Genomic DNA, 15,986 nt, shown 5'->3' on the forward strand with positions numbered 1-15,986 from the left:
ATGTTCCCTCCTCCGGCCACCGGCATCAGACAACGCCAAGGACTAAAGGCTTGGTTCCCGAAGCAAGCCGAGGTCGCGTAGCTTCTCACGCAGCTCATCTTGAATGAATTTTATTGAGTTATTGAGTTGTAAAAGAGTCTGGTGGTGGTAAATATGAACATTGTTTGCACCGTGTTTATACATTGAGTAAAATAAACGCGCTACAACACGAAGTAAACAAAGTAGCACCATTTTGGCTCCGGAGCGATTGCTGTGTGCTACTGCCACACCGCCATCTTGGATGCATTCTCCTCAAGATTCTTAAGCAAATTACTAGAGTAATCTAGATAAAATAATCTAATATGTGCATGGAACATTTATACAACTGTTTATTTGAAAAGTCATGCAACTGTTTATTTGTATGTGTAGGGTGGGATGTGTTTGAAGTTTTATTTTTTTATTATTTTATTATTTTAACTTTAAATCTGGGCTGTAGATTGATTTTTTTTTATTTATAGTACATAATTTTTAGACTGTTCATTATAAAAAAAAAGGATTAATTAAAATCATTTAATTAACTAACAAGTAACTAGTGTGCTTATTCATTTAAAGGTTTTAAAGTAAGTACAGTAAATAAACCTTTTTTTTTTTTCATTTTAACTTTATGGCTATGTTTCAACTTTTATTTTATGTTTTTTGTCTGGGATGTTATGGAATCTTGTCATGTACAAGTAATACTGTGAAATTTTAAATTGCATTTAAATTAATTTTACAATCTTAAATTGTAATAGGTATATTTTTAATAGATAGTAATAGTAATAGATACATTTTCTTAAGAATTCAATGTCAACCTAATTAAAGAGTTTAAAACATTAGTGATCAGCTATGTAATGGAAGAAATGTGTGAATAAAATTTTTAAAATTTTGGTTTGTTATTACCACACAAAAAAAACATCCACAAAACATTTATGAAAGGAATCTCTTTTTTAACGGTCAATGGTAAAGTTGTAAATATATGTTTTGTGACATGAAAGGTCTTCAGGACATAGGACTTTGTGCTTTCTGGATTCTAGTGTCAACTTCAGGAGTTGCTTCGTGGATATTCCACACTAAATGTGGAAAAGGTATGACCAGTTTTTCATTGTTTCGTTAAATTATAAAAGTTAAATGTGGAAAAGGTTTCATTAGATTATCTATGGCAATAGTCATATAATTAGTAATAGCTGTAGAGAATCTGAACACAATTTATACATACTGTAACTGCAAGATTTATACACGCAGTATTTATACATACTGCAACTTTTTTTTGTTTCAAGGTAGGTATTTTAAATACTTAGCTCTTGTTTTCTCTGTGTGGCAGAGACCATCCATCCTGTATTAATGATCAAGGTGTCAAGGTGTTAATCAGTTTACCAAGGTGGGATTTAAAGCACCCTAAAGACTCCTCCTCTTACACCTCAGGCCATATGCTGCATATGGTACACAGGCTGCAAATCAAACAGAGATGCACTTGGAGTTCAGAGGAGCTGCTGAGAGTAAAAGCACAATGCTGATTCCTGTGACCTGCTGCTGGAGGTGTTTTGAGATGAAGACGATAATTAGGCAGTCTTCTGTTTAACTGCAGTACAGACTCTTATTACTATGTGGGAAGTTAAAATGGTCGCGTGTCTGCTCACGGCCTCGCTTATTCGCGCGCGGCTTGTCACGCACAGACCGGAGCGGGATTGTTCGGGTGTGTGTGATCCGTCCCGCTGCCCGCCCTCCCCGGAGTCCTGCTACTTCGGCGTGGTGAGGGACGCGTGCCGCTGCTGTGCTGAGTGCGCCTCAGGAGAGGGAGACCTGTGCGGTGAACGGGGCCGCGCGCGCTGCGGCGATGGTCTGCGCTGCGATCGCGCCGCGGGGGCGCGCACGTGCATGTGTGTCACCGCTGGACTAGTCTGCGGAAGCGACGGCCGCACGTATCCGAGTGAGTGCCGTCTCAGAGCTGAGAACCGGAGGGCCGAGCGGAGCCGCGCGCCCGCTGTCATCCCTGTACAAAAAGGCGCGTGCGAGTCCGGTGAGTTAATGAGGCGCGCGTCCTGTCTCATTCCCTTTGTAAATATATTTTAAATGCTTCGTAAAAATGTCAAATGATAAATGGAAATTAATAATTGTTAATAATGTATGCTGTTTTTAGTGGATAAAAATATATAATAACCAGCAAAAACATTGAATTTTGTTGAATTTTACTTTTATAAATGAAAAAAATGCAATTAAACTTCCACAATATTTGGGAACTTAGTTGTCTAAATCATTTACTACCTTTTAAAAACAACAAATGGTTTGTGAATTAAAGAAATGTAGGTAAATGCAACTTATATTTAGCCAAAATAATGAGTTTTGGCTAACAGTGGAGCCAGATATAAAACTTAAATTCAGTTTCTTCCACATCACACACAAAAAAGGGAAAAAAGTTATTCTTGCACTTTTATTATTTATAAGACATTTAAAGTAACATTTTGTTATCACACATGCTTTAGATTATAATTAAACTCCTAAGGACAAGAAGGTAGAAAACTTCCTGGCGTCACAGAGGCTAATCACATCCAGGACATTTCTAATGTAAAAAAAAAAAAAAAAAAGGCTTGAGAAAGATGGGTTGCATTGCATTAGTGTTTTTATAATTTTTGTTTATTTAAATTAAGATATTCATGGAAGGTAAAAATTACAAAGACAGAAAAATAAAAAATGGAAAGCGAATAGTATGTAACTCCAAAGTGTTCAAAATTAAATAAATAAATATGATGAAATAAATAACTCTATGAATAAATAAGACACATACATGTAATATAAGAATGATATTGTGAAATAATGGAACATATTTAAAATAAAAAAAAAAGCTTATTATTGTGAAATATATTGCACTCTGCTATATAAATTTACTTATTATTATGGAATAATATTTCATGGTCATTATTTTTCCCAATAACAGAGATTATTGCAGAGGCATTTTATTTAATTCACGCTGTTTTTATTTAAAAATGTAATTTTTTAAATGTCAGTTTTTATTTTAAAATCCCGTTTTTCACGATGGCCTATTTATTTCTTAATGCGACTTTTCAGCAGAATGAGTTCTTCTGTCAATCAGCGCTAGTGGGTTGGACCCAGTGGCGGCCGGCCCATAGGGGGCGCTGGGGCACCGCCCTCCCTGATAAGAGGGGCTAAAAATGTAAAATATATTTTTACAAATTAAGTTTTTAAATTCGGTTTACCCACCAGTATGTGCCTACATGCGATATGAATAACATATACAACATTTCCCACCTAGTGACATTCATTCACCAGTGAATTTCCACAGACAGACTTGTATCGTTTCTGTCATGGGGCGCTGAGAAAAAGCGCCCCTGAGTGCAGCCAAATAGCCCGTGATGTACTGTTGCTAGGGTAAATTAATAAATATGTGGCCAATCAGTTCCTCAGAATTTTATGGTCTTGGGGCGCTGAAAATTCTGCCCCAAGCAGCAGAAAATACCGCGAGATTTACGTTTTTTTTCTTTTGAGGCGTGGTCAATCAGAGAGAGGCGCGGTTAATCAGAGTAATGATGGCGAACTTAACGAGCGAAGAGCAGTTTCCACCAAATTCGGTGAGATCCTTATTCTTCTTTGTCTTTCGGCTGTTCCCTTTCAGGGGTCGCCACAGCGAATCATCTGCCTCCATCTAACCCTATCCTCTGCATCCTCTTCTCTCACACCAACTAACTTCATGTCCTTTCTCACTGCATCCATAAATCTCCTCTTTGGTCTTCCTCTAGACCTCCTGCCTGGCAGTTCCAACCTCAGCATCCTTCTGCCAATATATTCACAATCTCTCCTCTGAACATGTCCAAACCACCTCAATCTGGCCTCTCTGACTTTATCTCCAAAACATCTAACGTGGGTTGTCCCTCTGATGAACTCATTCTTAATCCTATCCATCCTTGTCACTCCTAAAGAGAACCTCAACATCTTTAGCTCTGCTACCTCCAACTCTGCCTCCTGTCTTTTCTTCAGCGCCATTGTCTCTAAGCCGTAGAGCATTGCTGGTCTCACCACTGTCCTGTACACCTTTCCTTTCATTCTCGCTGATACTCTTTTATCGCACAACACACCTGACACTTTTCTCCACCCATTCCAACCTGCCTGTACCCGCCTCTTCACCTCCTTTCCACACTCTCCGTTGCTCTGGACCGTTGACCCCAAGTACTTAAAATCCTGCACCTTCTTTACCTCTGCTCCCTGTAGCCTCACCGATACTCCTGGGTCCCTCTCATTTACACACATGTATTCCGTCTTGCTGCGGCTAACCTTCATTCCTCTGCTTTCCAGAGCATACCTCCACCTCTCCAAATTTTCCTCCACCTGTTCCTTGCTCTCGCTACAGAGCACAATGTCATCTGCAAACATCATAGTCCATGGGGACTCCTGTCTTACCTCATCTGTCATCCTGTGCATCACCAGAGCAAACAAAAAGGGGCTTAGAGCCGATCCTTGATGCAGACCCACCTCCACCTTAAACTCTTCTGTCACACCTACAGCACATCTTACCACTGTCTTACAGCTCTCATACATGTCCTGCACCACTCTAACATACTTTTCTGCCACTCCAGACTTCCTCATACAATACCACAGCTCCTCTCTTGGCACCCTGTCATACGCTTTCTCTAAATCTAAAAAGACACAATGCAACTCCCTGTTACCTTCTCTGTACTTCTCCGCCAGCATCCTCAAAGCAAATACTGCATCTGATGTACTCTTTCTAGGCATAAAACCATATTGCTGCTCACAAATGCTCACCTCTGCCCTTAACCTAGCTTCCACTACTCTCTCCCACAGCTTCATTGTCTGGCTCATTAGCTTTATACCTCTATAATTGCCACAGCTTTGCACATCTCTCTTGTTCTTAAAAATTGGCACCAATACACTTCTCCTCCATTCCTCTGGAATCCTCTCACTCTCCAAGATCTTGTTAAACAAACTTGTCAAAAACTCTACTGCCACCTCTCCTAAGCACTTCCATACCTCCACAGGTATGTCATCAGGACCAACAGCCTTTCCACTCTTCATCCTCTTCAACACCCTTCTCACCTCACTTCTACTAATATTTGCTACTTCCTGTTCCACAACAGTCACCTCTTCTACTCTTTGTTCTCTTTCGTTTTCCTCATTCATCAACTCCTTAAAGTACTCCTTCCATCTTCCCATCACCCTCCTGGCATCTGTCAGTACATTTCCATCTCTATCTTTAATCACTCTAACCTGCTGCACATCCTTCCCATCTCTATCTCTCTGCCTTGCCAACCTGTACAGATCCCCCTCTCCCTCCTTACTGTCTAGCCTAGCATACAAGTCCTCATATGCTCTTTGTTTGGCCTTTGCCACCTCTACCTTCACCTTACTCTGCATCTCCCTATACTCCTGTCTACTCTCTTCAGTCCTCTCAGTGTCCCACTTTTTCTTAGCTAGCCTCTTTCCCTGTATACACTCCTGGACTTCCTCATTCCACCACCAAGTCTCCTTGTCCACTTTCCCCTTACCTGATGATACACCAAGTACCCTCCTACCTGTCTCCCTGATCACATTGGCTGTAGTTGTCCAGTCAACTGAAAACTCCTGACCACCCATAGCCTGTCTCAACTCCTCCCTAAAGACTTCACAACATTCTTCCTTTCTCAGCTTCCACCACTTTGTCCTCTGCTCTGCCTTTGTCCTCTTCGCCTTCCTCACCACCAGGGTTATTTTACACACCACCATTCTGTGTTGTCTGGCTACACTCTCCCCTACCAACACTTTGCAGTCACTGATCTCTTTCAGGTTACAACGTCGACACAAGATGTAGTCGACCTGAGTGCTTCTGCCTCCACTCTTATATGTCACCCTATGTTCCTGCCTCTTCTGGAAGAAAGTATTTACCACTGCCATTTCCATCCTCTTTGCAAAGTCCACCACCATCTGTCCTTCTACATTCCTGTCCTGAAGGCCAAACCTGCCCATCACATTTTTATCACCTCTGTTCCCTTCCCCAACATGTCCATTGAAGTCTGCACCAATCACCACTCTTTCACCCCTGGGGATGCTCTGCATCACTTCATCTAACTCACTCCAGAATTTCTCCTTCTCCTTTAACTCACATCCTACCTGTGGGGCATAACCACTAACAACATTGAACATTATCCCTTCAATTTCCAGCTTCAGACTCATCACCCTATCTGATACTCTCTTCACCTCTAGAACATTCCTTACAAACTCCTCTTTTAGGATAACTCCTACTCCATTTCTTTTCCTATCCACACCATGGTAAAACAATTTGAACCCTGATCCTAAGCTTCTAGCCTTGCTACCTTTCCACCTGGTCTCCTGTACACACAGTATATCCACCTTTCTTCTCTGCATCATATCAACTAACTCTCTTCCCTTCCCTTGCATGGTCCCAACATTCAAAGTCCCTACTATCACTCCTAAACTCTTGCCTTTCCTCTTCTCTCTCTGCTTACGAACACGCCTTCCACCTCTCCTTCTTCGACCAACAGTAGCCCAATTTCCACCAGAACCCTGTAGGTCAACAGCACCAGTGGCGGTCGTTGTTAACCCGGGCCACGACCGATCCGGTATGGGAATTATATTCTTGATTCGCATCATTGATTTGGCAAATGTTTTACGTCGGATGCCCTTCCTGACACAACCCTCTGCATTTATCCAGACTTGGGACTGGCACAAGAAGACACTGGATTGTGCCCCCCCGTGGTTGCATTTAAGATCCTTATTAATATACCCATTTTAGACTGTTGTGTTAAATTGCATTTTTAAAACTGTTTTTCTTTGTGTGAACCACTTTGAGATGCAACTTTGCTTGAAAGGTGATCCAGCTGATCATACCCTTTGATGTTGATTATTGTATTTGATACTCTCTTAAGCATGCATGTATTATACAATGGAAATTTGTTCATTTACTTTATCTGTAAAACTGGTGATTTTGAGGAGGAGATTAAAGCATTACTGTTAATTGTAATCATCGTCTGACTGTTGATTTTAATTCTTATATTGGACTAAGCAAAGAAATATTTTGTCACATCAGCCCCACCAGGAAAATTTTTCACCAGCCGCCACTGGTTGGACCTGCACGCTTTTTGGCTAATCCTTTAACATCCATTAGTTTCCATGAATACCTGCTCCGTGGGACGCCGCTACAGCTAGCAATAACGTGCTAGGCAGTGGCGGAATGGCCGTCTGGAGTACCGGGCGTTACCCCGGTAAACTTATTTTAAAAATGACGGAAACTGAGAAGAGTGCGTTAATCGTACGGGCGCCGTCGATAAAGTGCGCGTGTTTTGTAACACTCACCACTATGTTGTATATCACATCATGTATGTACAGTATGTTGCCCTTTATGAGTTGCTGCGCGTGTCCGCTGAGGAGGTGTGCACATGAGAAGGAGAGAACGGAGCAGGAGCTCAGCTGTGCTGCTCCCCACCAAAATGCTCTATTGTTTTACCGTTTTCTTTACTTTTACTGCATGTTTTGTATTATAATTTTGTGACGCTGAAAAAGGCTGATAAAGGTTTTGTGCTGAACGCTTTTGTTGGCTCTGAGCTCTTTTTTTCTCGGCTATCCGGCCCAAAGCGGCACAGTTTATGTTATTCCATACGTGTTCTGAAACCACGCCCCCTTTCACATTTAATTTACAGAGGGAAAGATATGGATCATTTCTCGATACAGCAAAGAATGAATAATTGCCATGAATGCAAATTGGAAAAAAAAAAAGAAAAGGTGGAGCTGAAAATTTATGCGACAAGAAGAAAAAGCTTTAAAAGCAGATGCTGTGAATTTCTAAATTAGCAGATTATGCCTTTTGCGTGAAGGGAAATTACAGTTCCACAGACTCTGACAGCTCTAACATTACAGTCAGGGACAGTGAGTCTGGATCCAGCAGCCTCAGGGTCAGTGATGATGTTGACCAGCACTTCTCCCCTTCTATACACGAGCCAAGTGAAAATCGACTAAACAAATAAACTGAAATAAAATCAGAGGCAGCATTAGCTCGGGCTAGTAAACTTACTCATTTTAATCAATATTGTAGACAATATTAATTCAAAATAAGGCTGAGAAATAATATTGAAATAATAAAAATAATAATGAAATAATTGAAATAATATTGACTACAATAATAATTACTAGCATGAGCTGATGCTGCTACTGATTTTATTCCAGCTTACCTCTTCAGTTTGATTAGCCCCATTTTCACTCTGGTAGATCAGGAGAGAGGTGTTGGACATCATCATCACTGACCTACTGCACTTGCAGCTTACACTGATTGGTGTATACTTGCTTGCTGATACACTGAGTGGTGTATCTTACACTGACTGCATAAAGATGATCCTCCCTGACCTGCTAAAATATTGTCTTCACAGTTTTATTTGTTGTTTGTCTTAATGTTTTTTTTTCTTTGTTTTACAAATGTGACCCAATATACACTACCGTTCAAAAGTTTTAGAACTCTTGCAAATTTCTTTGTTTTTGTTTAGTGATTTATTTTCTACATTCTACAACAATACTGGGGATTTCAAAACTATAAAATAACATATGGAATTAGGTAATTACATAACAACAAGAAAAACAACAGTAAGTTGTTATTTTAAGACACAGAGGTCAGCCTTTCTGTAATAGTTCTTGCAAGAACAGTATTGTCAAGTGCATTTGCAAAATCCGTCAGGCACCATAATGAAACTGGCTCTCATGAAGGCCGTCCCAGGAGGGCGAGACCAAACCCTACCTCTGCCACAGACCAGAAGTTCATTTAGAGTTATCAGCCTGAAAAATGACCAATTAACAGCACCTCAGATTAGAGGCGTTATGAAGTCTTTACAGAGCAGAAGTAGCAGAAACATCTCAATATTAACTGTTCAAAGGAGGACGCCTTCAGCATTCCTTTACAATGTATAAATTAATAAAAATCAGGAACGATCATGGAGTTAGAAATAAAAAGCATTTATTTCTGTATTGCCTTATATGTTTATACTAGTAAGTTGTGTGCTAAGTCAAAAGTCACGGAAGATGGCGGACTGGTGGGAACTTCAGCCAGTTCTTTTCATTTTAGCTGATCAGATAGAGAGGGATAATTTGCCAGTAGACACTGTACTGCCACCTACTGCATAGGATACATATTGCATCATTAGACCTAACTTGTTACTTCATGCGTTATTACTTACGTCTGAATAAAGGAGCAACCAATCACACAGCTGGCTCCGCCCTATCGCTCTTAAATGACAGAATGACTGATTCTGCTGAAAAGTCGCATTATGAAATAAAAAGGCCATCGTGAAAAACAGGATTTTGAAATAAAAACTGACTTTGAAAAAATTACATTTTGAACTAAAAACAGCATGAATTAAATAAAATGTCTCTGCAAGAATCTGTTATTGGGAAAAATAATGACCATGAAATATTATTTCATAATAATAAGTAAATTTATATAGCAGAGTGCAATATATTTCACAATAATTAGCTTTTTTTCAAAATATGTTTCATTATTTCACAATATCATTCTCATATTACATATACTGTATGTCTTATTTATTCATAGAGTTATTTATTTCATCATGTCCTATTTATTTATTTAATTTCGAACACTTTGGAGTTCCATAGAAAAGAAGTTAAAAGTAAAAAAAAATAAAAGTTTATTAAACTTGACTTTGATACAGCCTACTTGCAAACAAACTAATGTTAAATACACTTAGAATATACAAAAATATGTCATGCATTTTTGTTTAATTACATCTGAGGTAAACATACCTAAGTGCATTCTGATAAAACTGTTTCAATTTTACACACATAAGCTCTAGATACACGTTGGTTTCTTCTCACCGCGAAATATGTGTAGAACATACCTATCTTATAAATAATAAGATTTAATTGATAATGCAGGGACATCTTGCTGGATTTTGAAACAAGAAGTGCTTTAAAATCTCCTAGTAGACAACTATATTGACCTTGGACTTGACAAAACACAGTGGACCAACACAAACATATAACATGTCAGATGTGAAAAAGTTTGATTTTAAGCAACTTGCATTCTGTGCCTTCCCAGATAGCACACACACGTCGCGGAGACGTCTATGCGACGTCGTCTTTTTCATCTGGCAGATGTCTGGCAGAGGGCGTCCGTGCCCGATGTTAGTAGTCTACGTATTTAAGATGTAAATGAATTAAAACGACCCTGATCCGCTCTTTAGACAATGTTAATCAGATGTTCATACATTTGCCAAATGTTTTGTGAAGGAAGGGAGCATAAGACAAACGGGATAAAACGGAGATTTTTATTTTATATTCAATAAAAACACTGTTTTACACCAGCAGCAACTTACCAATGAGATCTCAATTTTAAAATATGTACAAAACATAAAACACCACAAATAAGTATCAATCAAAGGAAAAATAATTTACCACCAACAGAAACGTTTTGTACTTCATAACTGTACGTTATGACTTTTAAATATGACAGTGAGATACGCTTCACAACTCATGAGAACAGACCGAAACCAGAACCGACCCGCAGGTTAAGCACGCGCATATAACCGCCGGTATTTTAAGTGTAATTAAAAATACAAGAAACAGCTTAAACCAAAATAACGTGACTAAACAGCAGGTGACATTTATGTTCATTATTTAGTTTCTATTTAGAAAGATGGGAATTAATTCCTGCTTACCTTTTCCACACGGCCACCAAACGTTTATCTTCTCAACAAACTGTTCTTCTGCGTCCGTAAGTGTTGCACTAGCGCCACCTTCTGGTTAATTCTCCTTTGGTGTTTCTCCACTCTATTTTCAGATTATTTATATATAGATATATTTCCCATCCACATACCAGCAAATTTCGGATTATAAAGATACGTCGCATAGACGTAAAGACGATGTATCATTTAACAGCTCAAACAGGCGATCTACAGATGATCAAAATACGACTTCTCCACGACGTACCTGTGCTATCTGGGTCTCCATTCTTCCTCCAGACTCTGAGATCTTGATTTCCAAACTAAATGCAAAATTGAAAAGAGGATGTTGGACCACTGAGCAATGGTCCAGTTCTTTTTTCTGACCTTGCCTCTTGAAAATGGAAATGCAACAGTTGTAGACCATATCCTCAAGATGAATATACTTTGACACAGCACTCTGTGAACTGCCAGACCTTTTAGCAGTGACCATTGTGGTAGAGGGGTTGATCATCATCTTCTGGACATTTGTCAAGTCATCATTCTTCCACACGATTGTGATTGCCTGTGCTGGACTAGACTGAGAGATACACACTATTTATCCTATATGAATAGTAATTTCCTTAAACTCAGAATGAAATATTCTAATATTTTAAGGTACTGTAATTTTGATTGCATGAACTGTAAGCTGTTATCAGGTGTGTTAACAGCCTTGCACCACCAGGGTATGGGTTTAATTCTTATTCAGGTTGGATTCCATGGAGTTTGCATGTCCTCACATATTTGTTGGGTTTCCTCTGGTTTCCTCCCACAGTCCAAAGACATGCAGATTAGGCTAGTTGGCATTCCCAAATTGCCTCGCTGTCTGAGTGTGCCTGCGATAAATTTGATAATCCTCAACATTAAAAAAAAAAAAAGAGTTGAAATATAAAATTTTCCATGCAATAATTAAAGAATATGAGTTTCATTTTTTAAACTAAATTGTGGAAAAAAATTTTATTACGTTGTGATTTTTTGATATGCATTGTAAACTGCAGTGAGAAAGTTGAAGCCAGCAATAGGAAAGTAATTCTTTGGGTTCACGTGTCAGTGGGGCAGGAGTCAAACTTTACAACTTCATGTAAAATTAAAACAAGGCCTCTCATAAGAACGTAAAAGGAGGTGTTAATGTGATAATAGATTTATTGGTATTCCCATAAACCTCTGAATAGGATAAAAAAATGGGACCACATTACAATGCTCATTTAATGTCAGGAGAACTTTAATAGCTTTTAGTCTATTAAACAATGCTGATAATACATCTTTCATTCTAGCTGTAATTTTAACTATGGATACTTTTAAAATTATTTACACATGTAACTTTTCTTTTTAGTGTAATAAAAATGACCTGTTATCAAATCTTCAATTTATAACCAGAAACACTGTAGAACTGTTTTTGTGGTAAACCTACCTGTGAGTGATTTATTTTATGTTTATAGAAAAAGTGTCTAGTGCGAAGACGTAGAGAATTAGAGGTAAAGTTTTTAATTCACCACCAAGGAAAAGGCTCCAGAACAGAGAATGACATTGTGCTTTGCAGTTGTTGAGCAACAAACCATAGTGACTGCACAAGCGAAAAAAAAAGAAAAGTTTTATGTTCCAAATCGTATATTAAATTAATGAATTTATATTAATCCGTAAACAAATTTCAGTTGTATAGGAATAGAACACATCAGAATGTGCTGTTATAAGAAAATGAACTCATTTAGCGTGCTCACACCACCGCATCACACCAGCTCATTGTTTTTCTGTAACATCATGCATATTTTTTAATCCATAATCTATTCATCATATATGCAAAAAAAAACAATTCAGATTTGTATAAATTACATTAATCTAAAATAAAACATAATATATGTGTACAGACCACAACAGCAATGCAATGGTAAATTCAAAATGTTTTTATTTAGGGGTGGACTGGGATACAATTCCAGACTGGGAAATCCCAGGCCAACTCAGGCCATCATATGCACCCAAAATTTATAAACCACGGACCACTTACTTTTTTTTTTTCTATCTAATGTATACATTAGATTGTATAACTCATTTTTGTTTATGTCTGCACTACAGCTCCTGTCTTACTACTCCCTTACTAGCTACAGTATATAAAATAATGTGATTTTTTAATGTGTTTGGTAAAATACTCAGTTAACTTTACAATTAATAGTATTAATCTTTTAGGACATAGTATTTTAAGTGGCGATAGGGGCATTACGTCCAATATTTACAGTAAGTTACAGTAAGATGAAGCTGACCTGCGCTAGAAGCCCTGTTTAGATTAGAAATTTTTCCAACATTTCGCTGCATCTTCTTTAAGTGCTTACTTTTTGCATCCCCATTTCCTTTCTGCTATACTCTGTCCTTGCATGTCTGTTTAAATGCTTTGCCACTCTGGGGAGGCATGGATGCACGGAGAGAACATAGCATAACAGATTCAGATCAATGAGCAGATTATTAGTATTTATTTACTTACTTAATTAATTGAATGCCAAATTCGACAGTCATCACTTTAGTACTTTGGGTGGGCAGTAATTGTCATGAATGCTGTGTGTGGACTTTAGGTGAGGCATAATCACAGAGGTGAGTACTTTTAATGAAGAAAACAGAACATGAACAAAACTCTCACTTTGAAACTAAGAAGGAGCAACAATGAAACTAAAAAAAAAAAAAAAACAAGTAAGTTAACAAAACAGTTTAACCAAACAGAACTTTTACCAAACACAAACAGAACAGGAACTTTACCAAACAGGAGCTTAACAAAACAGAACCTACAGAGCTGGACCGAAGCTACGGAATTCGGCATGACGCAGAACACATTAGTCAAACACAACACCATAATTAAACTGAACAGAACAGACCAGGAGCCACCGAAATCAACATGACACAGAAACATTTTAGTTTAACACAACCTCTTACTTAACTGAACAGATGCAAGACCCTGATTGACTGAACACATTTCTATATATACTTAACTAATGAGCTACCCCGGTTCAGGTGAAAGCTCCCATCACCTAACCGAGGTGCTTTCTGGGAAATGGCGTTTAGAAACACAAAAAAATAAAAAATAAACAGTGGTTTTTGATTGCTTAAGGATTTCTGTGGGCATTCATTTCAAGTCCAAGGAATAAAGCTTGAAAGCAGGTACAGTATAGTATAGTGTGTATGCATTTTGTCTCTTTTGACTAAAATGAGCTTTGTTTTGATCTGCAGTAATTCTGACATTTCAGCAGATTAGTTGCTGTTATACAAATATTTAACCATCAAATTTAATCATCTTTTCAGTTCTCATTATCCTCCTTTTAATATATACAAAAAGTGCATACATAGACAGTATAAAAGTTTTTTTTTTTTTGAAAAACAACTGAACCAGCTGAATCACATCAGATATTTTATATCTAGATATTCATAATTTTTTTAATTAGGGAAAAAACTAAAATATAAATCTTAAAACTTTATGAGAATATAAAGAAAACTTTATATTCACCTGGTTGCACATCCTTTAGCAAAACACTACCAAAAGTCTTTCCACTATTACTTGAAAAATGCTATCAGATTGCAGAGGTGTAAAGAGTCTTAAATTATTTTACTCAAGAAAAAAGGTACCATTACTGTTACTCTGGTAAAAAAAAAAAAAAAAAAAAACTTCATGTATTTAAATGAAAGTACAATTACTTAGGTAAAATATTAAAAATTAAAACGTAGCTCAGATGATTTTACTTATATGGTACTTTTCTTTTTTTCTTGTGCTTGCGCTGGTGGTAGTGGGCAAGGTGCCCCCGGGCAATGCAAACATAAGACATAGAGTAAGAGCATTTACATGTATAATGTTATTTTTAATTTGGCATCTATAAAATAAAATGCATTGACAATTAAAAAAATGGAATACATTATATAAATTATATAAAACAAATTTATAGCATCAACTCTTCTGGGAAGGCTTTACACGAGGTTTAGGAGTGTGTTTATGGGAATTTTTGACCATTCTTCCCGTTTGTGAGGTCAAACACTGATGTTCGATGAGAAGGCCTGGCTCGCAGTCTCCTACACTGCAGGTCTCGATGCCCAATTCTGATTTGTTGCCTATATCAGATTTTTTTGACCATCTGTTTACACGTTCTTTTAACTATGAATCACGTGTTTAAGATTCACGTGTTTAAACTTGCCATACCATCTGAAACATGGTTTTAAAACGGAGGAAAAAAAATGCCATAATTGCAGCCTGTGCATATGCTTCATTCACCAAATACAGATTTCTTAATGTTATTTAGCCCAAATAAGCGTTAACACAAGGCGGTGTATGGGTGTGGGGGGGTGCTTTTTCTTTTCCATGTCACCTGCGATCATCCCACACGCGCTTCCACCAGAGAATAACATTACGTCATTAAACCGCGAAGAAGTCGCAGTTTTAATGACGTACAGAACACAATGACTCAGGAAATCTGTTTGTTTACACGACAATCACATTAGCACATATCTGATTTATTTCCACATATAAAGGAGGCCTGAAACCGATCTCGGAATATCGAAATGCATGTGTTTTTTTTGCATATGTATCACATATGAGCAAAAAATCTGAATTGGGTCACATTTAACTGACAGTGTAAATGTAGCCTAATTCTCCCCAAAGATGTTCTATCGGGTTGAGGTCAGGATTCAGTCAAGTTCTTCCACACCTCTTACTCGCTTATCCATGTCTTTATGGACCTTGCTTTTTGCAATGGTGCACAGTCATGTTAGAACAGGAAGGGGCCAGCCCCAAACTGTTCCCACAAAGTTTAGAGCATAAAATTGGCCAAAATTTCTTGGTATGCTGAAGCATTAGGAGTTCTTTTCACTGGAACTAAGAGGACGAGCCCTATTACTGAAAAACAACCCCACACCAGTTCCAACATGACTGACTGTGCACCACACAGTCACTGTTTTACACGTTATATACTTTATACTTTATAGTATATATATATATATATATATATATATATATATATATATATATATATATATATTACTGTTTATACTTTATTTTAGGTTAAAAACCACATACATATCTGCCTGTCTTTCTGTAACTTATTATTACAAAGACATAACATTTTGTAAGGTTGAGTATCTTGCATCTTTTTTATGCTAAGTTGTACTTCTTTCTTCGTCAGCCACATGCTTTGCGGATGCACTGTGCACTTTCTGTTCAGTAATCAGAGAGTGAATCACAGACGAGATTTGAAAAAGTAGATTGGATAAAGATTTAATTAT

At 37.8% G+C, this 15,986-nt stretch overlaps 1 protein-coding gene across 2 annotated transcripts in view; it reads left to right on the top strand.

Moving 5' to 3' along the window:
* Positions 1 to 1,516: 1,516 nt before the first annotated feature.
* The window catches only part of htra4 (HtrA serine peptidase 4), a 28,121-nt gene continuing 13,651 nt past the window's right edge, over positions 1,517 to 15,986 (top strand). Inside the window, exon 1 of one of the 2 annotated variants that reach the window (XM_053480706.1) lies at positions 1,517 to 2,035. In XM_053480706.1, coding sequence (XP_053336681.1) covers positions 1,621 to 2,035 — 415 coding nt within the window. In that variant the 5' untranslated portion in view covers positions 1,517 to 1,620. Of the gene's footprint in view, positions 2,036 to 3,553; positions 3,603 to 15,986 lie in introns of those variants that run through there. The other variant, XM_053480707.1, reaches the window with a different exon arrangement.

This window comes from Clarias gariepinus, chromosome 21 (genome assembly GCF_024256425.1).
Source record: "Clarias gariepinus isolate MV-2021 ecotype Netherlands chromosome 21, CGAR_prim_01v2, whole genome shotgun sequence".
Taxonomy (NCBI): domain Eukaryota; kingdom Metazoa; phylum Chordata; class Actinopteri; order Siluriformes; family Clariidae; genus Clarias; species Clarias gariepinus.